The sequence below is a fragment of the Oryx dammah genome, unplaced genomic scaffold (assembly GCF_014754425.2).
Source record: "Oryx dammah isolate SB20612 unplaced genomic scaffold, SCBI_Odam_1.1 HiC_scaffold_4, whole genome shotgun sequence".
In the NCBI taxonomy this organism is placed as follows: domain Eukaryota; kingdom Metazoa; phylum Chordata; class Mammalia; order Artiodactyla; family Bovidae; genus Oryx; species Oryx dammah.
The window spans coordinates 11,412,846-11,435,391 of NW_024070188.1; the positions used below are offsets into that span (position 1 = coordinate 11,412,846).

The 22,546-nt window shown below is 41.2% G+C and overlaps 2 protein-coding genes across 4 annotated transcripts in view; both read left to right on the plus strand.

The window, feature by feature from the left end:
• The window catches only part of SOGA3 (SOGA family member 3), a 77,187-nt gene that overhangs the window by 37,631 nt on the left and 17,010 nt on the right, over window positions 1–22,546 (plus strand). For both annotated transcript variants that reach the window (XM_040238968.1, XM_040238969.1), the window contains exons 4-6: window positions 92–163; window positions 6,173–7,354; window positions 8,973–9,274. In XM_040238968.1, coding sequence (XP_040094902.1) covers window positions 92–163; window positions 6,173–7,354; window positions 8,973–9,083 — 1,365 coding nt within the window. In that variant the 3' untranslated portion in view covers window positions 9,084–9,274. The remainder of the gene's footprint in view (window positions 1–91; window positions 164–6,172; window positions 7,355–8,972; window positions 9,275–22,546) is intronic.
• Window positions 8,656–22,546, plus strand: part of KIAA0408 (KIAA0408 ortholog) — a 33,237-nt gene continuing 19,346 nt past the window's right edge. Inside the window, exon 1 of one of the 2 annotated variants that reach the window (XM_040238971.1) lies at window positions 8,656–9,274. The gene's annotated coding sequence lies outside the window, so the exon portion shown is untranslated. Of the gene's footprint in view, window positions 9,275–20,512; window positions 20,758–22,546 lie in introns of those variants that run through there. The other variant, XM_040238972.1, reaches the window with a different exon arrangement.

Below are 22,546 nucleotides of genomic sequence, written 5' to 3' on the forward strand. Positions count from 1 at the left end.
TTTTTTCATCATAAGAGATTAGAACTCTTAAAACTAAAATTGAATTTAAGGTGTAGTTTATCAAACTAAACATATTCATGCTTTGTTTCAGCTATCTTTAAAGAGAAGAGGAAGCAAAGATTTGCCAAAATCTGAAAAAAAGTCTCAGCAGACTCCCACAGAGGTATGTAGAAATAAAATTTCAACTAGTACATCAAACAACTCTAAATGTACATAATGATAGGCTACATCTATATGTAGACATAATAACGAGACATACTTGTGTAAAACAGAATTGAATTATGTGTATCCATTATGTAGCTGTAAATGCAGGAGGCAATATAAAACATTCAGTATCTTTGCTTAAAAAACTAGCACTAACATCCCTGTTACTATTGCTTTTGTATTGCAATCACATAGCAAAATGTCATTAGTCTTTTATGCATTGCTGCATTTAAGAACCATACCCATGGTGCTAATCTTGTTCACCCATAATTAATAAGGACATTACAATAGCTGTTCCTATAGTATCAGGAGAGGAGAAAGAAAGGAATGTTGTAGGAAAGATGGCAGAGGGAAAAGAGAGACTCATGTTGGTTTTGGAGAGTCCCAGAATGAAGTAATTCTCTCTACCATGATTGGGGGAGCCAAGAAAAGAAATGAAGGAATAAAAATAAAACTTAAAACATGTCCCCAACACGGGCATGTTAAGAACCTTAGAAACACAGCCACAGTAAAGACTAGCTTTTATGGTGAGCAGAGGTGCTGGTGGATGTAATAAAGGAGATTTTAAAACAGAAGATGAGATATTTAGGGGCAGCTATGACATTATGGCTCACTAAAAATACTTGGCTAAATATTTATTTTTAAAGGTGTAAACTGGGATCTATAATACTATAGCATATGTATTTTTTTTTCATTCTTACAAGGTATTTTCTCATTTGGTAATAATTTTAACTAAAGCAATGTTTAAATATTCAAATTTGAAAAAGTTGATCTCACTCTTTTTTAAAAGCATAACAGTAATTGTTAAGTTTCCTGTTCTCTCTCGCCGCTCTCTGTTCATTTTCCCCTTGGTACTGACATGAACATTTATAGGCCTCAGCAGTTCTAGAATGCCAAGTCTTCTACCAAAGTCATCTCCCTTTTGTAACTGTCTTGTGCATGCATGCTAAGTTACTTAAGTCGTGTCCAGCTCTTTGCAAACCCATGGACTATAGCCCACCAGGCTGCTCTGTCCGTGGGATTTCCCTGGCAGGAATACTTGAGTAGGTAGCCATTCCCTTTTCCGGGGCATCTTTCCAACCCAGGGATCAAACCCAGGTCTCCTGCATTGCAGGTGGATTCTTTACAATCTGTACCTGTCTCATCCTCCCTTAATAAGTTCATATATGTTCTGCAACCACAACTCTCTAACTCTCTCTTGCCATAATTTTATACATCAATTTTCTTCCCCAACCTCATTTAGGGAGAAGGTGCTTTACACTCCCTACTTTAAAGTCTTAAGTCAGCTTTAACCTACAGTTTTTTTTTTTAACTTATGTTTGTCCTATTCTTATACTTTCCATGTTAAAGTTTATTTATTCTTTTCACCTGTATTCTCTAATCCAGGAATCCTTAAGTGCTTGTTCCTGGCTCTGTGGACCCCTACTCCATGTGCGTGTAGGCACTTTTCTCCAAAAGACACATGCAGCTTTCATTAGCTTTTCACTGGGACCTGGGGCCTGCCTTGCAGGCAGGTTCTTCACCCTCTGAGCCACCAGGGAAGCCCCCATGCTGTAGCCAGGGACCGTCCTCTTCAGCTTGTGCTCATCAGTGTGTAATGTCTGGCACTCTGGAGTAGGGTCAATACACACTTTTGAATACTTCCATGTACCCCTTTTCTAGATGAGCCATCTGAAATTGCCAACATGCTGTTGATTGTGACCTATACAAATGGCAATTTCATATGGTTCAACCTGCTGCTATTGGACAGCTTTGTATTTCATTTTGTTCACTTTCTTTTATGTATTCCCCACATATTCCTCCAGCGGCACAGTGACTTTATATACTGAGAAATGGTCTTGCAGAGCAGTTAAAAACAGTAACTTTAGGACTGGGTTGCCTACATGGAAATCTCTGCCACAAACCAGCTACATGACCTTAGACAAGTTATTCTTTCTATGCCTGTGTTTCCTCGTCCTTAAAATGGGGTCATAATAGAGAGTTGTTGCACAGATTAAATGAGTTACTGTTGTTCAGTCACTCAGTTGTGTCTGACTCTTTGCGACCCCATGGACTATACAGCACACCAGGCTTTCCTGTCCTTCGGTGTCTCCCGGAGTTTGCTCAAACTCAAGTCCATCGAGTCAGTGATGCCATCCGACCATCTCATCCTCTGTCGTCCCCTTCTCCTCCTGCCCTCAGTCTTTCCCAGCATCAAGGTCTTTTCCAATGAGTTAATTTATTAGAGTGCAGTTTAGCTCTAGAAATGGCTAAGGTAAAGCTCAGCTCAGCCCTCTTCTTTGGGCCCTCATCATCTTAGTGTTCCCCTTCCTCTTATGGTTGTATCTTCTTAAGAGTGAGTCCTTACCATACAAAACAAAAAAAGAGATAACTTGCTTTGCATCTCAAAGCATTGTAACGTTTCTTGACTGCCATTAGTTGTGGAAAATAGAAGCAAGCATTTCTGATCAGTTACATTTCAACCAGGCACTTTCCATACAATGTCTGATTTAATGATTTCACATTTACGTATTGGATGTCCCTGCCCAGTTCCAAATGGTTACAGGATGAGGATACAAGGTACCTTGACGCAAGGCACATTGACATACAGGATTCATGACTTTGCTACATGCAATGCATGTCCAACTCATAACATACTTTTAATGTTTTCATTCCTTTGGACAGGAGAGTTTACATATACACAAATGGGATATCCTCCTCTTTTATATTTGCTTGTCATTCTGTTCCAATCTATGACTTATATATTAAACTTTGTTGCTGCTTTAGTTAGATTCAAACTGCAGTATTATGTGAACTTTTTTTTTTTTAAACTAGCAACTAAAGGCCTTCCTTGCAGTCAAGGACTTTGACAGAACATGGAGCCTAGCTGGTTTCCCCATCTCACCCACTCTTACTTCCTGACAGAACCTAGTCTAGAAAAAAGCATATTCGGCATGCATATTGTTGGCCACCTTTCTATTCAAGCATTATTTCTAATTCTCGGCGTTAATGACTTTGTCCTGCTCCGGGCTCCAACTTTTGATCATTTCTTTTTAGTCTCCCTTTCTTTTCTTCTCCCCTTTGATTGCCTCTGAAGCCACTGCAATAGCCTCAGCCATCACCTCTGTGCATCTCATCCTCATGTCCTCCTCTCTGGGCCCAAGCTGTCTCCAGGTCCAGGGCTGTAATCTTGCTAATCGTGGGCCTGAGATTCCTATTGATAGATGTTTCTACGATGTTTCTACTGCGTATCCCTCTGCGGACACACCTCAAAGGCACCATTTTAATATACTTAAACCCATATTCTTCCCCTAAAAGCTGATCCTCTTTGTTCAGTCTCTGTTCCTGTTATTGGCAACACAATCCATCAAGACACCTAAGCTCAAAAACATCAGGGTTATCTTTGACTCTTCTGCTGATGTGATATTAGACACTGTGATATGTCCTTAGGCTTGTGCTTCAGATGGTAAAGAGTCCACCTGCAATGCAGAAGACCTGGGTACAACACCTGGATTGGGAAGATCCCCTGGAGGAGGGCTTGGCCATCCACTTCAATATTCTTGCCTGGAGACCCTTGTGGACAGAGGAGCCTGGGGGTCTACAGTCCATGGGATCGCATAGAGTCGGACATGACTGAGTGACTAACACACACAACATGTCCTTGGTTTCATTCTCACTGAATTAGTCCAGGGGACCCCCACAAATAGTCTCTTGCAAGGCAGCCTCTTTCTTTCCTGGTGAAATGGATTCTCATATCTAATCTTCCTGTGACATATATTCTTAATCCCTTTCTCTCACTGTGCTCCTGGGGTTCTCTCATCTCTCTGGGTTTCTCTCCTTTCTTGTGAACCCCTTCTAGAGGGAAGCATACAAGCCAACACATCTGATTTTGTTATTTTAACTCATCGTCCTGCTTTTTTCCTCTTGCACATCATTTCTAGAGGCATCATGTGCAGTGGAAAAACATGATTTTGAGAATCAGTCTGAATACAGATGTACCCTGTCACACTAACTTGGGCTCTTCCGTGAAGCTGCCCTATCTGTAAAGTAGATACTGTATATCACCTTCCTCGTGGGTCTAGTGTGAAGATGTAATGATATAAAGAAGGTAACATTAAGGCTCTGCACACTCCACAGCTCTCAGACCTTCATACTAGTTCTCATTAGTGGATGGGAGCATAAGAGCCCTGTGCCCTACTCTCCCTCTCATCCATCTGGAAAGCTCTGGCCTGTATTTACTGGGCATCCCTGGCAGAAGCTCGTTATTCTCCTCACCTTCACCTTCCGTGGTTGCTACATTTTTACCAGAATTCATCTCAAACACAGCTGACTCAGTGCTGGAAAAGAAAGGCATTTTTATTCCTATTTTTTGAAATGAAGAAATCAGAGTCCACCAAAGTCACAAGATATGCCCAAAGTGCCTGCTTAAAAGAGAATTTGGGGAAATCATCCTTGGGAAATATGTCTGCGAACATTATAATATGCATTTATATTAGCTCTCAGAGAAAGAGTTGATTTCTATTTTTCTGTTTGTAATTTTCCATTTAGTTAATGATTAGGGTTTGAAGGGTGCCTACGAATGTGTGAGAAGAACTTCTATAGCAGCAGTCCCCAACCTTCTTGGCACCAGGGACCAGTTTTCATGAAAAGTGAAAGTGAAAGTCACTCAGTTGTGTCTGACTCTTTGCGACCCCATGGACTATACAGTCCATGGAATTCCCCAGGCCAGAATACTGCAGTGGGTAGCCTTTCCCTCCTCCAGGGGATCTTCCCAACCCAGGGGTCAAACCCAGGTCTCCCGCATTGCAGGTGGATTCTTTACCATCTGAGTCATAAGGGAAGCCCAAGAATACTGGAGTGGGTAGCCTGTCCCTTCTCCAGAGGATCTTCCTGACTCAGGAATCAAACCAGGTCTCCTGCATTGCAGGCAGATTCTTTTACCAAGTGAGCTATCAGAGAAACCAGTTTTCATGGAAGACAATTTTTTCCACAGACAAGGGCATAGTGGGCGAGGATGATTTCAGAATGATTCAAATGCATAACATCTATTGCACTTTATTTCTATTATTATTACATCAGCTCCACCTCAGATAATCAAGCATTAGATCCCAGAGGTTGGGGACCCCTGTTCTGTAAGATCTACTCCATCATTCTTTCATCAGGCAGAACCAGTTCTAGCCATTTTGGACTTATGGGAATACATCCCATTTTAAAAGTGATCTAGGTGGAACCAGTTTCTTCTTGGATGGACCATTCCTGTGTTAAACTTTACCTATTTTAAAGGCTTTAAAAACAATTCTCCATTGAATAAAGATGGAGGATAGATTATTTTCTGTATGGCTCTGTGATCATGTACCTAACTGAGCCTTCATGTCAGAACTGAATTCAAATTTCACCTTGGTCCTCTGCTACTTAATAGCAGTGTAACCTTGAACAATTTGATGAACATCTTTAAAGCAGTTGTTGTAATACCTACTCCTAAATTTACTCTACACATTAAATTAGGTCATATATGTTGAGAACTTTATAGACTCTGGCTAAGAGTCAGAGCTCAATAAATGGCAGGGAGTGCATACCAATCACATCTTCCTTCCAGGGAATGTTTTTCATATTTACTACAGTCCGGGGAATTCAAACCCCAAGAAAAACAAAACAAAGTGAACATTGTTGAAAATGACAGTCAAAACCAGCTGTACGCATTGGGAACATATAATTTTGTGAACAGAGATGACCACAGTTTTTCTCTTCTTATATTCCCTTCTCTTTTTGTTTTCAGGATATAATGTTGTCCTGATCTTTTATTTGCCAAAGAATTTAAATGATTTGAAGAAAACATACACCATCTATGTCTCTGTCTCTCCCTCTGTCTCATTAAATCTTAAATTACAAGGAAAGGGAATGATTTCCACAGGTGTCCCTTTCTGGTTGTTTTCTTTCTTGACATGAAAAATGAGCTCCTATCCCCTTCCTTTTCTTTCTCCCAATTGAGGAGGACAATGAAGATCTGAAATGCCAGTTGCAGTTCGTGAAGGAAGAAGCCGCTCTGATGAGAAAGAAAATGGCCAAGATTGACAAAGAAAAGGACAGATTCGAACACGAGCTCCAGAAGTACCGATCCTTTTACGGGGATCTGGACAGTCCTTTGCCCAAAGGAGAAGCCGGGGGTCCGCCCAGCACCAGAGAAGCCGAGCTCAAGCTGCGGCTGAGGCTGGTGGAGGAAGAAGCCAACATCCTGGGCAGAAAGATCGTGGAACTGGAAGTGGAGAACCGAGGCCTGAAGGCGGAACTGGACGACCTGCGGGGCGACGACTTCAACGGCTCGGCCAACCCCCTGATGAGGGAGCAGAGCGAATCGCTGTCGGAGCTGCGGCAGCACCTGCAGCTGGTGGAGGACGAGACGGAGCTGCTGCGCAGGAACGTGGCCGACCTGGAGGAGCAAAACAAGCGCATCACGGCGGAGCTCAACAAGTACAAATACAAGTCCGGGGGCCACGAGAGCGCGCGGCACCACGACGGCGCCAAGACCGAGGCCCTGCAGGAGGAGCTGAAGGCGGCGCGCCTGCAGATCAACGAGCTCAGCGGCAAGGTCATGCAGCTGCAGTACGAGAACCGCGTGCTCATGTCCAACATGCAGCGCTACGACCTGGCCTCGCACCTGGGCATCCGCGGCAGCCCGCGGGACAGCGACGCCGAGAGCGACGCGGGCAAAAAGGAGAGTGACGACGACTCACGGCCGCCGCATCGCAAGCGAGAAGGGCCCATCGGCGGCGAGAGCGACTCGGAGGAGGTGCGCAACATCCGCTGCCTCACGCCCACCCGCTCCTTCTACCCCGCGCCGCCGCCGGGGCCCTGGCCCAAGAGCTTCTCCGACCGGCAGCAGATGAAGGACATCCGCTCGGAGGCCGAGCGCCTGGGCAAGACCATCGACCGCCTCATCGCCGACACCAGCACCATCATCACCGAGGCGCGCATCTACGTGGCCAACGGGGACCTGTTCGGACTCATGGACGAGGAGGACGACGGCAGCCGCATCCGCGAGCACGAGCTGCTCTACCGCATCAACGCGCAGATGAAGGCCTTCCGCAAGGAGCTGCAGACCTTCATCGACCGCCTCGAGGTGCCCAAGTCCGCCGACGACGCCGGCGCCGAGGAGCCCATATCCGTGAGTCAGGTACAGTTCTGCCTATTGCGAGCCACGGCGCTGGCGAGGCTGGTCCGCGGAGCCGCGGCCCCCGGAGGGGCGACTCCGCGCACCCACCTCCACGCCCCGCTTTAGGGAAACCCCAGCTCAGAGCCTCTCTGGGCTTGGAAGCTCCACGGCGCAATTGTTCTTTCACCCTGCCCTTCTTCAGGCCTGAGGTTTTCGTCATCCAATCGCTTACAAGTTAATTGTTCCCTCTCTGATCTGTTTCAGACAGAGATATACCCACCTCTCCCTTCTCTCAGTTTTTGCATAAAGATGAAAGGATTTCTAAGATACATTATTATTGAAGGTCGACATTTTCAGTGTTAACTCTACTGATTCTAAAAGATTTTGCCGCAGGAAGATCCCAAATAGAAATCTTCAATTGCTGGTCTGTGGTTTTTGAGCCGAGATTCAAATTAAGCTTAATGTATTTTTAAATCACTAAATGATCAGTATTGATGCATAACTTCTGGTGGTGGTGGTGGTGGTTTCGTCGCTCAGTCGTGTCCGACTCTATGTGACCCCATGGACTGTAGCCCGCCTGGCTCCTCTGTCCATGGGATTTCCCAGGCAAGAATACTGGAGTGGAGTGCCACTTCCTTCTCCAGGGGATCTTCCCAATCCAGGGATTGAACCTGTGTCTCTTGCATTGGCAGGCGGATTCTTTACCGCTGAGCCACCAGGGAACCAGCGGTAAAGAGAGATGCTTTTGTGTCTGGAGCCCTCTCTACAAGAGGAGCAAATAGAAGCCACTGTTGTACCTACCACCAGTCAAAGTAACATGATATTTATTTCTAGAGAAAATCACTGTTCTATAGAAGACCCTCAGGCTGGGGAAGGAGTGTTACACTTTAGCCTCAAGGCAACACTAATTCAGAGAAATAGTAATAACTATTCCCGAACAGGGAAAACCAGCATTTTTCCTTCATCCTAATTGTAGAGGCACATCTGATGAATTGGACTGATCTCCTCTAGCCAGGTATGGTGGCCAAAAACCAATGCATTTTGTCAGAGTTGACCACATAAAAGAGAGTTTACAAAGCAAACAGGCAGTACTACCCTTCTGGCAAGCCTGGTATCTTGTATCCATTGGAGTACCCACAGAAGAGCAACAGTATGCATGGCTTTTAAGGCACGCAAGAGGTTTAAATCTAAAAATCAGTTTATACACAGAAGCATGATATTACATTAACTGCCTGTTAGTCACAACTAGAAAAATCCCAACCCTATGGCTTATTTATCTTGCATGCTGCTTTGCTTTGCTATTTAAAAAAATAAAAAGTTTTATGATAAAACTTGTTGAATTTTGAAATGCTAATGATTTTTTCTCTATGTATTATATCAAATAGTTGGTTTTTAATTTCCTTGTTGCAGATTTTGAATACTTTGCGCATGTGTTTTTTCAATTATACTCTCAGAAAGAAATAGCAATCAGAGTAAGAGAAAGTATGTATATAACAGTAGGCTTTCAGACTTTGTAAGTATATATCAGGGAGGGGTCTTTATTTTAAGTTGAATGGATATGTAGATTAGTTGATATAAACTTGTTTTAAAAATTATTATTAATTAATTCTTCTTTCTGTCTTTGCATTTACCTTCCCAGATGTTCCAGCCTATCATTTTACTTATTCTCATTCTTGTATTATTTTCATCACTTTCTTACACAACAATATTTAAACTTGTCTTCCTTTTTACACTGTTTTTTGTACTGTAAACCTTTCATCATTTACCATTCATTGTAGTATTTCAGTTTGTTTGTTTTGTTCACGCTTCAAGACAAGAAGTAAAAGAAGTATAATTTCTGTAGTAACCAATGCTAAAAACACTGAAGACTGCTTATTCTTTAAAAAGACACATCTTCCCACTACCAAATTCAGTAAGAAGCCTGAGCATTAAATATTTCAGGTAAGGGTGTAAGTATGACTTCTCTTTTTATAAATCATTTTCATTTTTACTACTTTCTTTTACATTTTGATTTGTACTCTTCTTAAATCACTGTAAGAATGACTGTGAACATTTCCCAAGTCTCTCAATTATTTCTCAGTATTTGACTATTATGATAAGTCAAAAGCTGGACATTCACAAGTTGGTCACACCTTAGAAAATGTATAGATTTATAAAATGCTTTTGCTAAACTGTATTAGATTAACAAAATAACTTTGATAACCAATAAGTATCAGGAAAAATTATGGTGAAGAAATAAAATGTGACCATCACGGAAACTAAACAAGTCATTGTGATGCTGATGGTGTCTTGTCTACGTGTTTGGAAGCATGAGAGTGGGTCATGCCTTAGTTCACTGAGAAAGGAATTATCTTTGTCCTCTGCATTTGACCAGTTTCAACCATTCCGACCAAACCAACCGTATCTGTGTTTACTTATTATGTGTGTGCGTGTTCAGTCACTTCCGTCGTGTCCAACTCTTTGCGCCTCCTGGGACTGCAGCCCGCCAGGCTCCTCTGTCCATGGGATTCTCCAGGCAAGCACGCTGGAGTGGGTTGCCATGCTCTCCTCCAGGGGATCTTCTCAACCCGGGGATCGAACCCACATGTCCTGCATCTTCTGCGTCGAAGGCGGATTCATTATTGCTGAGCCCCCAGGGAAACCTTTCCACCTGTTACACTCGAGCCGTATGTTGCTAATCAAGTTTGTGGCCTGGCATCCTGTCCTCTGTAATAGGTTACCATGTAGAACTGCTTCTGTAGCAGGAAATATGCTCCAAATGCAGTATACGGAGTATTCTGAGTAGGGAAAAAATAGTCATTCTGTAGAATTTCATGAAATCACAGTCCAAAGCCAGTAGCATAGTTCCAGTGGGAGTTGCTCTGTAGACAAATTTACTTTGGTGAATCTCTGCACGGCCCTTTCTCCTCCTACCTAAAGTGGTCTGGATAGGTTTCCTGTAGCCAAAAGGTCCTATGCCGTCCGCCTCACTGGCAATTTACAGAGTAGAAAACTGGGCTCAGTCATGCTGAGTCATGCTGATTGAGTGATTGAGAGCACTTACTGAAGTCACCTACTTAGAAATACTGGTGAGTTGGTAGATAGATGTGAAAATCTGTTAACAAAATGAAGTATCTTGCCCCCAACATAAAGAATGATATATGGAAAATCTTTGCTCCAGTACAGAAGTTGGTGCAGGCCACAGTCTTTTGAGTCCTCGTCCCTCAGCACGTAAATTTCCCTTTCAGTGTTAATTTAGTAAAAAGAAAAACTACATAATAATTAAAAATTGAGTTTATAATGCGCTTAGTTGCTCAGTTGTGTCCAACTCTTCCCCAGGCCCCTCTGTCCATGGGATTCTCCAGGCAAGAATACTGGAATGGGTTGCCATGCCCTCCTCCAGGGGATCTTCCCAACCCAGGGATCGAACCCAGGTCTCCCGCATTGCAGGTGGATTCTTTACCGTCTGAGCCATCAGGGATACCTACTCTTAATGTACCTGATTTTTAATTTAGTTTTAGTTTTTGCTTTGTTTGGGGGAAAAAAGAAACTGGGAGTGAGGAGTGGTTAACTAGCAGTTAGAATCTGTCAGTACGTACTTCCCAGCTTTTCATCTTAAGATTTCAAGTGGTTACATAGAACTTCATGACAAGAACAAATGAAATAGCATAAATGCTATAGGTAATCAATTATACAAATGTTACTTTAAAAAATATTTCATCTCAAGGAAAGCAACCACTTTAAAAATAAAAAATTAATTAAAAATCAGAATTTGACTGTTAGAACCTTGATTAACCCCCAGATTGCCATCTTGGGGGCTTCCCAGGTGGTATAGATGGTAAAGAATCTGCCTGCAATGCAGGAGACCTGGTTTTAATCCCCAGATTGGGAAGATCCCCTGGAGAAGGGAATGGCTACCCACTTGAGTATTCTTGCCTGGAGAATTCCATGGACAGAGGAGCCTGCTGGGTTACAATCCATGGGGTCGTACTACTGAGCAACTTTCACTTTTGCTATCTCAGAGGAATCATTTTGGCAATGAAAGTGGAACTAAAAGTAAATGTTTGAGGCAGAAATTTATATGAAATGCTTATTGCCTTTGGACTGGAATACAGTCAGCTAAGTGATGACTCTCTCATCTACCTATGACGCATTTGGTAGTTATTGGAGGTGTTTCAGGTTCCAGTCACAGTGACTGAAAGCTCTACTGGCATTTAGAGGAAAAGGGCCAGAACCTCAAATACGTGTCATTCCCAGATTCCTAGCTTTGTTCCTATGAGGAAGCATGGTGTGCAGTGCACTTGTTCACTTCAGAAATGTCATAGATATTCAGTATCATGTGTGGCTTTAAGAAACTGGCTTTGGAATTGAAATTATCTTTACCACGAGAAGAACCAAAAACTAAATATTTACATTACTGGTTTTCAATCCTAGCTGCACATCAGAATTCCTGGCTTGTTTTTAGAATTGAGATGCTACTTCACATTAATTGAAATCCAATACATGAACCCAAGCAGATATATATATATATATATTTTTTAACTCCCAAGAACCACTTCTTTAGATGTTTGAATTATTAAAATATGTATATAATGTATATACAACATATATACCAATGTCACAGCAAACTGTGTGATACTAGCTATATAGAATCATCGGTTGTCTAGAATTTAGTAGACCTTAAAATTCCACGCATTTAATGAACGTCTGTATCCTCTTTATAGAGCATGCCTACCTTTGTCATATGGCCTTTGCCAGAAGACCTGTAATGACAAAGCAACTCTGTTTCCATACTGGGAATAGTGTTAGAAAATTCCCCCTTTCATTCAAACAGGTTTTTGAAAGAAACAAAGCTAGAGAAGACAAATCAGAATAATACGTGTCAGAAAGGAGAACCACGGTGAATATTGTGTGTGTCAGGGTCACACACACACCTGGAAATAATGGTGCACGTGAACGCTGAATTAAAACCTCAAGATAATCCCCACCAACACACCAAAACAAACCACCACTTTGTCATTACACAATCATCTCTGCCACAAAGCTTCCCCATGTGATCCACAGAGAGGATATGGTGTCCCACAAATCCACCAGGGATAACGGATGCTAACTGACTCTACCCTCCAAACCCAAAAGAGAAAGCATACGTAAGAGATGTGAGCAAAAAGAGCATGGATCCTTTGTTTATTTAACACACATTTTGAAGTATTGGCTGTGTTAAGTATAGAAAAAATTGAGGTTCAGTTTCTACGTTTTCACAGCTTTCAACTGGCTGATTGACAAGGACAGAGATGTAGACAGCTAACTCTGACTTGTATTCTTACCGAAGTACAAAAAACAGATTTGTGGTTGCAATTTATTCTTTATCGCATACCTGATAGCATGTTAGATTTCCCTAAGAGAACACAGCAAAAGCCCAAGGCATTCTTGGATGGAAGAATATAGAAATCAATGCAAGGGTAGGCTTCCCACGTGGCGCTAGTGGTAAAGAACCTGCCTGCCAATGCAGGAGACTCAAGGGATGTGGGTTTGATCCCTGGGTTGGGAAGATCCCCTGGAGGAGGGCATGGCAACCCACTCCAGTATTCTTGCCTGGAGAATCCCATGGACAGCGGAGCCTGGTGGGCTACAGTCCATAAGGGTCACAGAGAGTCGGACACGACTGAAGAGACTTAGCATGCGTGCAGGACATATATCAATATCTTGTGACCTGAACAAGAAAGGAGAGGCTAACCAAGAGAGGTCCAGGCTATCCAAAACATCAGCCTTGTCCTCAGATCTCTTGTGAAGCATTAAATTCTTCCTGGCAACAGTGTTATTAACCTTACCTGTGGATCCTTAAGCCATTGACTTTATAGAAGAATTTCATGAGAAATTTGAACTCCATCCAGGCTCTTTGTGTATGAACCCCAGTAAGAAAAAGATGGGGGGAAATAGGACTGACTTGGAGGCTCTTTCCGGCTCTGCCCCACCCACTGAAGAACTGGTTACCCAGTTTGTGCCTGTGTGTGCACACATCTGTATACATTGTGATGTACAATAGGAAATGCATCCAGTGTCAGGGAATTCAGGCCTGACTCTTATCTCAGGGCACTGCTGGGGGCCAGTAACTGGAAGGTGGTCTCAGCAAACTGCCAACAGATGGAAGTTAACCTTGTCCCTTGCCTTCTTCTCCTTGGAACATGAGGCTGTTCTGTGAGCACCCAGGATCTAGGGTGGATGTCTTCCTTACACTGCAGGATATAGACATGGGAAGAAAAGTTAACAGAGATGACTCCCAAGACCTCAGAAAGGAAGTCTACTATCTCCCTTCCCCTCCCCTTTGATTCTGTTCCTTGCATGGTCTTTGTCGTATAAAGCTAGTTCTAAGAGAGGAACATCCAGGCTCCTTTGTTCATGAAGAAAATACAGTCCTCCAATTATTGAAACAGGGACTCTTCTCCTATTGGCGCCTTTGAAAACTGTGCTATTTAAACATCACCCTGAAAATAAATTCAAACAAACAAAAATTCCATTGCTTGCACATTCTTGGGCGTAGGAAGGAGTGTCTTTGGTAATTTGGCTGAGATTTAAGAAAAAAAAGAATTCAGTTGGCTATTTTTAAGCAGAACAGGCTCAAACTCAAAACAAGGGAAAATTCAGTGCTGAGCCTGGAATGTGTATTGGCCTGCATTCCCTAGCCTTCATTTCATTCTGTGTGGTAGAGTGGGATACGATTATTTCCTCAGCTGCCAGTGAACTGTGGAATGTCAGTCTGGTCGCTAAGCCTTAACTCCAGATATTCATGTGATATTGGTAGCTATATTCCCATAGCTCATTTTCATCTGGCAGTCATGCTCCAGGTCAGATGCTCTAATGTAAAGTCAGGATTGAAAGTGAGAAAAGTTGACACTTTTAGGGACCATTTTCAAGTAGAGCACTGTTACAGCCTCGCTTGATCAGAGAATAGGGCCAGCAAAGGCAACACTCAGCTCTTAAAAACAAGGAAGAGTCTCCACCTTTCACTTCCTGCTGTCAAACCAGGTGGTGTTGTCTCGAAGGACCTATTCTTATGTTATAGCTCAGATGTTTCTGTTTAATAAGCTTAAATATGTTGACATTTCCTGATTATTTTATTTCATTGTTACAATCATAAAAGGTTTTTTAGTTCACACTTGTATGGGTTTCTCTATAGCTAAATAGCGTACCATCCACATCCAGCATCTGAAAATAAAATTGTAAGATTTTACGAATTCACAACATTTACTATGCATGTGTGCTAAGCCACTTCAGTTGTGTCTGACTCTGTGAGACGCTGTGGATGGTAGCCTGCCAGGCTCCTCTGTCCATGAGATTCTCCAGGCAAGAATACTGGAGTGGGTTGCTGTGCCCTCTGTGAGGGGATCTTCCTGGCCCAGGGATCAAACCCACGTCTCTTGTATCTCCTCTGTTGGCAGCCAGGTTCTTTATCACTTAGCGCCACCTGAGAAGCCCTAAAATTTACTATACACAGGCTTCCCTGGTAGCTCAGAGGTTAAAGCGTCTGCCTGCAATGCAGGAGACCTGGGTTCGATCCCACGGTTGGGAAGATCCCCTGGAGAAGGAAATGGCAACCCACTCCAGTATTCTTGCCTGGAGAATCCCATGGATGGAGGAGCCTGGTGGGCTACAGTCCACGGGGTCGCAAAGAGTCGGACACGACTGAGCGACTTCAATTTCAATTTCATATAATCAATGGTGTTTAGCAGTTTTTGATCCTTTCAGAAAATATTCATGTAACGCTTTTGACTTGAGAATGAGAATATTTGTTTGAATGTTGTTGAAAACAAATTTCCTGTTGAGGGTTTTTCAAGTTCAGATCATAATATTTTACTTGTTTTGATTGTTTTCCTTTTAAGTTATTGATGCATTATTAGACATATTAAATAAATAATCTTAAGTTTTATCTTGTACCAAGATAAATGTCTTATACCACAGTAAAGGATCTGAAGTATGACTGGGGGCCTCCCTTTCTGAACCTTCATCTCCAGATCCTTTAGCGTGGTCTCCTCAGGTCATGATGCCACATTTTCTTTGCACCTGGGTATCAAGACCTCTCACATTAGCCCCTCAATATCTAGCACCACTCATTCAGTTCTTCTTTCTAATCTTCTGTCTGTCTCTCTCTCTGCTCTACAGCCGTTTCCCAGGCTCTTATCCAAACTTTGACTGTTCCTTCCAGCCCTTTTTGTGTGTTAGCTGTTCTCCTTTTCTTTTAGATGGGTTTGTAATCATGGCAATTGAGTTATCTATTTTCCATTGGTTCCTCTTTATAGTTTCTAATTCCTTGTTACAGTGCTCTGTGCTTCTATTAATCATCTTTCTTAAATCCTTTAGCATTTTTGTTACCTCCTTTTTGAACTAGGAGTCAAGTAGACTAGAGAGATGGGTTGTTCTTTTGGAGGATTTCTCGTGTTCTTTTAATTGGTTCTCCTTTTCTGAACAAAGTTGTGACTAGCCAATAATCGCTTCCTCTGTCAGTAGCATTTTATCAGACAGTTACTTAAAATGTAATGCTGTCACTTAATGGTGATAAATCTAACATTTTTGGTGGAAGATAAAGGTGGGGTGGAAATATCCTGGGATGGGGCAGGGTGAGGAGCATACAAATTAATTCCTGTGTCCTTCAAGTTATTACACCCTTTCAATGGCCTCTTAGCCCTGCTCTGTCGCTGGAACTGCCTAAATGAAGTGTCTCAGGGTGGCCCTCTTGTGGTGGACAGGCATTCCCAAGGCCCTTTTCTGGAATGAAATGAGAGGTAGCCCCAGAAGAGTGCCTGTGTCACTTAGCTTTTATTGTCATCACTATCAACATTATCATTATCTTCAGTATCAACATTTCCCAAGTCAAGAATCTGGAAATAAAATAGTGAGATAAAAACAAATAATAATATAATAACAAAACAATTTAATATAGTGAGATGCCAGAAACAAATTGGAAAATTGTCAGCAAGATCTGTCTCTAGTCCTAAAGAACTAAACATGTTTTAAAAATGTTTTGTTTCTTCAAAATATAGACCAGTACTTAAAAAATAAAGCAGATAGTTTGAAACTCTTTCCTTTGAATATTTCTGTCATCTGGAAATGCCTGTACATAAACCCCATGACAGATTTGCTTGGCTAACATATTTGACACGTCGCCATCCGTCAGAGTAGAGGAGACAGCCAGCATCCCATGATTTTAAGGGAAAAACATTCAGCACTGGGAAAACAGCACATTAGCTGGAACATGACAATCTAAACATGTAACTCCATGGAAAATAAGTCACCCCAAACAGATTCTAGTAAGTATCGACATCATATTTCTTTTACTAACACAAGAGTCTAGAGTCCTTCTATGGCTCATATAACACAGGACCAAACGTGACAGAATCATGTAGAACATGATAAAAATTAAGAAACCTGGGCCTCATCACTGGATGGTCTGGTACAAAAAGTCTCTGGAGGAGAATTTTTAAAGTATTTCTTTGAGTGATTGCAGTGTACAGCAAGGTCTGAAAGTAATACTGAATGGTGCTCCCGGTGGCAGAATGCTGTGGGGACTACCAAGAGAGGTGCTCCGTATTTGTTCATTTGTTTCAAGGAATACTCAGAAAGTGAGTAGTCATGCTGCAGTTGCTATTGCAGGGATCTTCAGAGGTGATGGAGCTCGTTGACGACAAAGATTTGCTTTATTCTTGCAGTCCTCAGAATCCAACCCTACACCTGACCCAGAGTTGGTGCTCACAAATATTCATTAAGTGGAATGTTAAGAGTACCCAAGACCTCTCCTTAAGAATGGAAGATTAAGATTCAAGAGAGTTCTACTAAACAACTGAGATGTTTCATGAAGCACTTTATTTTTATTAAGTAGATATAATTTGTTAAAATTTATAATTTTCAAATTAGCAGACTTTTTAAGCAGTTTTGGTTTTAGAAAAATGCAGAAAGTCCTAAGAGTTCCCATATAAAGCATTTTAAAAATTGCAAAGGGCAGATACTATACTGTAAGGAAGGATTATTTAAGATTTGGCACGTGTAATAGCTTCTAAATTTTAATATGCTATGAGTTCAGTTTTTCAAAGTCATCCCTTCCAATTTTTTCCATCTCTTTATAATAAAAATAGAAAAACAGTACCCCTTTAGCTGGCAAATATGTTTAAAGAGTAAAGGAAGAAGGGCCTGAAAAACTATATAAGCAAGAAATCAGAAGCTACCCAATCTAATATACGGCCATAGCTGTTATAGCATAAAGAGATGAAATAAATAACCACTTTGTGGTGCTTCAAAATCATTCTTCAGATAGAGAACTGTAAATGAAATGTGCAATATATGCTAAAGACAAAGTTGGTGCTTTAATCCCCAGGTTTTTTACGATCACTCAGTTAAAATTCTTTTGTCTTCATATTCTGACCAAGGACTTATATTATTGAACGATACAAACTTTTCAAGATAAATAGTTATAAAGATAATACTGTCTTATATGACTCCTGCATCATACTTGGAAGATGAAATATTAGTATTAGCCCCCTCATTTGGACTTAGAAAAAATGAATTTAAGATTTGGCAAGGCTAGAAGTCAGTGTCTCATGCCCAAAACTCTTATCCCTGGGTGCTATTCCTTACCTTGAGCTCATTGGAATTTTAAACTTTGAGGCGCTCCCCCAGGAATTAGCAGACCTGGATTCTGTTCCTGACATTGCTAGTAAATGGCTTTGTGACCCTGAGTAAATAACATCAAGGCCTCTTCCCTCAGCTGTAAAATGAGAAGCTTGACTGGACAGTTTCAGTTCTTTCTGGCTATAAAATTCTATAAGTCTGGAAACACTTCCTAGTGACATGTATGCTCTCAATATTCCTCTTTCCCCCTTTCCAAAATGTTTTAGTTTGTGGCTTAATATCATCATTTATACAGATCATTTCAAACCCTTTCCAGGATTTTCTGTTTTTCTTTCTTGACAGCAGCTTGTGTTTCTACATTTACTTTAAGTATTATTATATGCATTTCTTTACATATTTGTTATATGTCGAAATAGGATTAGTATGACATCAGATACAAATGATTCTTCCAAATTCTCTCCAATGTATAGAGCAATAATTTGAGTCAGTTTCACGTTTGAAGGTTTAAATATTTATATGGATTCAAAGTAACCTGTATTATGCAACAAACTGCACTTTTTCTATAAGGTTTTCAGCCATTATGACTCCTGCTTGAAAATGTCAGGAACTTCTAAATGTCTGAGTATTACTCTATGGCTGGGCATACTGGCATCAGTCTTTAAAATCCATTTGTTTTGTGTATATAACAGCAGGAGCTTTTCTTAAAACAAACTTCCTTAAAATTTTTAGTGGGAAGGTTCAGAAATACCTGTGCGGAATATTTATTGCCTTTGTATGCTGTCATCTGATTGTATTACTTTATTTCTTTAAGGTATGAAATATAGCTTGGAAATATTAGCTAATACACATAAAATTATACAACAGAAAAGGTTGATAAATACTAGAATAAATGGTAGACTTGGGTGAAATTCCATCAGTTTTTCATCCCTCATTTTTTATTCTATATATAATTTAAGGTCAACTTTATCATGACAAGATGCAGATGAAACAACTGCAAAAAATAATTACTGGAACATCCATCAAAAATTACATTGAAATAAGTACTATTGAGTGAAGTACCAGAGGAGAGAGCAATATAATTCTTTCTGTAATTAGCTACATATTATCTGAAGTTCTGATAGGGTGTGGAAAACTGTCTGAATTTGATTTACAAAAGACACATTGAAATTAAGAGGTCTGGAGTGACAGAGAGGGTAGGAGAAACAATTTCATCAGATAATTCTGTAGAGATGCCTTGGGGATATTCCTTTCCCCACAACTCCCACCTCCACCCGCGTGCCAAGATCTTCCTTCTGTCCTGATAAGGATGGAGGCAGAATGAGCTAACATTTCCTTGTACCTGGTACTGTAAGTCCTCCCCTCACTGCCCCCCATACTCTTAAAACATCCTTAACAGGTAAATTATCCCTTTACAGAAGTAACAAACTTGAAGTTCACACAGATAAGTGGTAGCAGTAATTTGAAACCAATATCTCTGTGACAAAATTCCAGGGTCCTCAATTAGAGAATCCAGTTCTAAGACCTACTCCTCTGATGTAGTCAAGCTTCTGTGAATTTCAGCAAGATACTTGGCCTCTTTGAGCCCTGATTTTATCATTAAAATTGGATTAATATCTACAGACACATTTTCTGCAAGAGTGAACTAAAATGAAGATACATTAGCTACTAGAAGTACTTAGCACAGAGCTGTGCAGAGTTGTCTCTCCAAGAATCATCACTGTTATTACTATAACTACTATTGTTGTTAATTGCTTTTGAGATTATGATGCTGGGCTTTGAAAACACAGAGTATGATTCCATTTAATTGTCCTACATATATTAAAGTCCTACTATGAGCAGGTTATACTTAGTAAACATTTTAGCTCCCCATGAACCATTTATCTGGAAGCAGGCAAAATACTGTGACAGTGAATATGTAGTGCCTTAAGGACCACACAGACTTTGGACTTGAGGATAAGCCCTTATTATTTAAAGTTTTATCTAGCATATTTGCTGAATTAAGCTGCAGCACGCCTTAACTGAAAACAAGTATCTCATTGTTTTTTTTTTCCCTTCCCACAATAAATATCGTTTCCCATGGTATCTAATTTCCTCTAGCAGAAAGACATCACCATCACTATAGATATAGGCAGCAAGCTACCAATGAATCACAAAGAACAAGGAGGCTGGTCTTTATATGCCATTTCTACCTTATTTCAAGACAGAAGTTTGATACATCTTCACAAATCTTTTGAGATTACATATATGAAATTTCTGCCACATAAAACACCAGCTTCCAAAGGCACCAAAAAGTGAAGTTCTGAAAGGGGGGAAGAGAGAGGTAGGCAAGATGATTCTTGCCTGTAAACAAGGAGTTAACTTGTCCAAATAAGTGAAATCTAAAATTGGCCATTGTCATCGTGTGATATTAACACCAGCTCTTTTGGCAAGTTTAGAAATACTGGGCTCCCTTATAAAAGTTAAAAATGTCCTGGACCTGGAGTTGTTTACCCAGAGTAGGAGCTGCTCTAAAGTTACAGAGCTCTGGTTGGAAGAGGTGACTCGAAGGCCGCCTCCGAGCAACTGACGTCACAGTAGTCTCAGCTGCTGCTGTGACACTGGGCTGAGCAGCTTTTTGATTTGTGAAAGTGGTAGAGGTTTCAAAGGGATTTGTCAGTACTTCTCTGTTGAATGGTGGGACTGATTTTACATTCCCATTTCATGCAAAGAAGCAAGATTCACTGCTCCAAGACGTCAAAGACTTTTCACTCTAAAACAGCCAGCTGTCCTCCCATTGCTAGTTTGACCGGTAGTTGGACCTCCATAGGATTTCTCCCCAGTGCAAAAAGGTATGTTTGTTTTCTGACAGTTTGAAAGCAAGTGAGTAATTGTGGCAAAATATAGAGAGGAGTTGCCGCTGACATGTTTAAAGCTGTGGATACCGTTTAAGTGGAGAGTGGTTTCAACATCTGCTTGATTCAGCATCAGTGCCTGGGTTTCAAAACAGTGGGGCGGGGTGCGTAACGGATTTTACTGACTCCCAGGGAAGAAAGGGTTCAGCTGCCGTGAGTGGATTTCCTGACTCTGGACTGATGGTGCCATCCGCTCTGTGAGACGGTTTTTCAAACACTGCTTCTCAGAACTTTGAAGACCGCTTTCCCTGCTGTAGGATTTCACTAAATTTATTTATTTGAAAACTAGTTTCATTAGGAGGAAGACTTTTTAACATTTACCGAGTGAAGTTCACAGTCTTTGAAATTGTTGGCATTGGAAAATGGCAGGGAAAAATAAATCAGTGTGGTTTCATCCAAGATGATGGTTTACTCACTGCATGAGAAATGTTTCTGTAATTTGAGTTGAAGTGCATAACATTCATAATGGTTCATCTGCAGTTAGGAGGGGACCTTAATCTACGGCTTCTACTGTTTAAGCTGGTTAAGTTTAGGCATCTGTTTATCCAAGCCAAATGTATTTTTCAAAGCTTTTATCAGTTAAGTAAAATCAGTGTGCCTGTAGGTTGGATATTTTCTAGGTTGAATATATAACTCAAGAGATAACAAGAATATATAACAAGAAGATAATGGAAAGGCAAAATTGATTTTTCAGAATTGTGTGTGGTAATATTCCTTTGACTCTATTGAAAGATAAAGAACATGTTGAAATAGCCAGTTTTAAAAATTCCCTTTTGCCTTGTAACAGAATCAAGTCATGGTTTTCTTTGGAAAGATGCCTTTGCCAGTGAACACTATGGGAGGAATAAGGTCTGTTAATCAGCTGAAATGTTGCAAGTGATTCCTAATAGCCTGGAGACAGGGCTGGAGAATCCTGGAAGCAAATGGTGTGTAACTTTGATGGGTATAGTCAAGGGAATTCCTGATTCCTCAAAGTTAAGAGGAAGCAAAGCATCTCCAAGGCAAACAGTTGTTCTAGGAATTGTGCGATTGACAGTACCTACTGTTTGTGGCATTCCTCTTGGAATGTGTAACCTCCTACAAATGAAAATGTCTCCATGATATGAAAAGTAGCATGTTTAGGGGAAGGGAATCAGAGAATAGGAAACAAACTGTGAACACAACTTTCCAAAGGGAGAAGTTGTGGTGGAGTCTCCTCTCCTAACATTGTTTCATTTCTTTGGCTAAAATCCAGTTTTTAGTGGGGAAGATGAAGGTTGAAGTGGTAATGATGAAGGTGTAGTTAAGAGTGGGGCATCCCTCAGATGAAGAAGTGAGCCTAACATGGGAAATGGAACTGATTTATTGTGAAATCCCTGTGTTGCTCCTAAATTTTGCTTCCTAGTAGGGCCGGAAGGTTAGCAGAACTTATTTTCCTCTCATCATCAAATTTATGCAACCCACTCACAACTCTTCTACAAATTTGGCTTCCGGCCTTGGGGAGGGAGAAGTGGGTTAAAATGGATTATGTAATGCTCACTTAGAGCTGTTGGGGGAAGAATGTGTGTGCATAACTGAGTAATGCAACTCCCTCTGATACTTTACATGTGCGCTTACACATTTTTATTCTGAATGAAATTCTGGAGAGAGTGAAGTGAAATGGAGAGTCAAGGAGACCTGGGGAGGGGTGTAGATAGCAGAAATTCTTCTTTCTCTCCCACGGAGATACCGGTATCTGTGGGCGAAA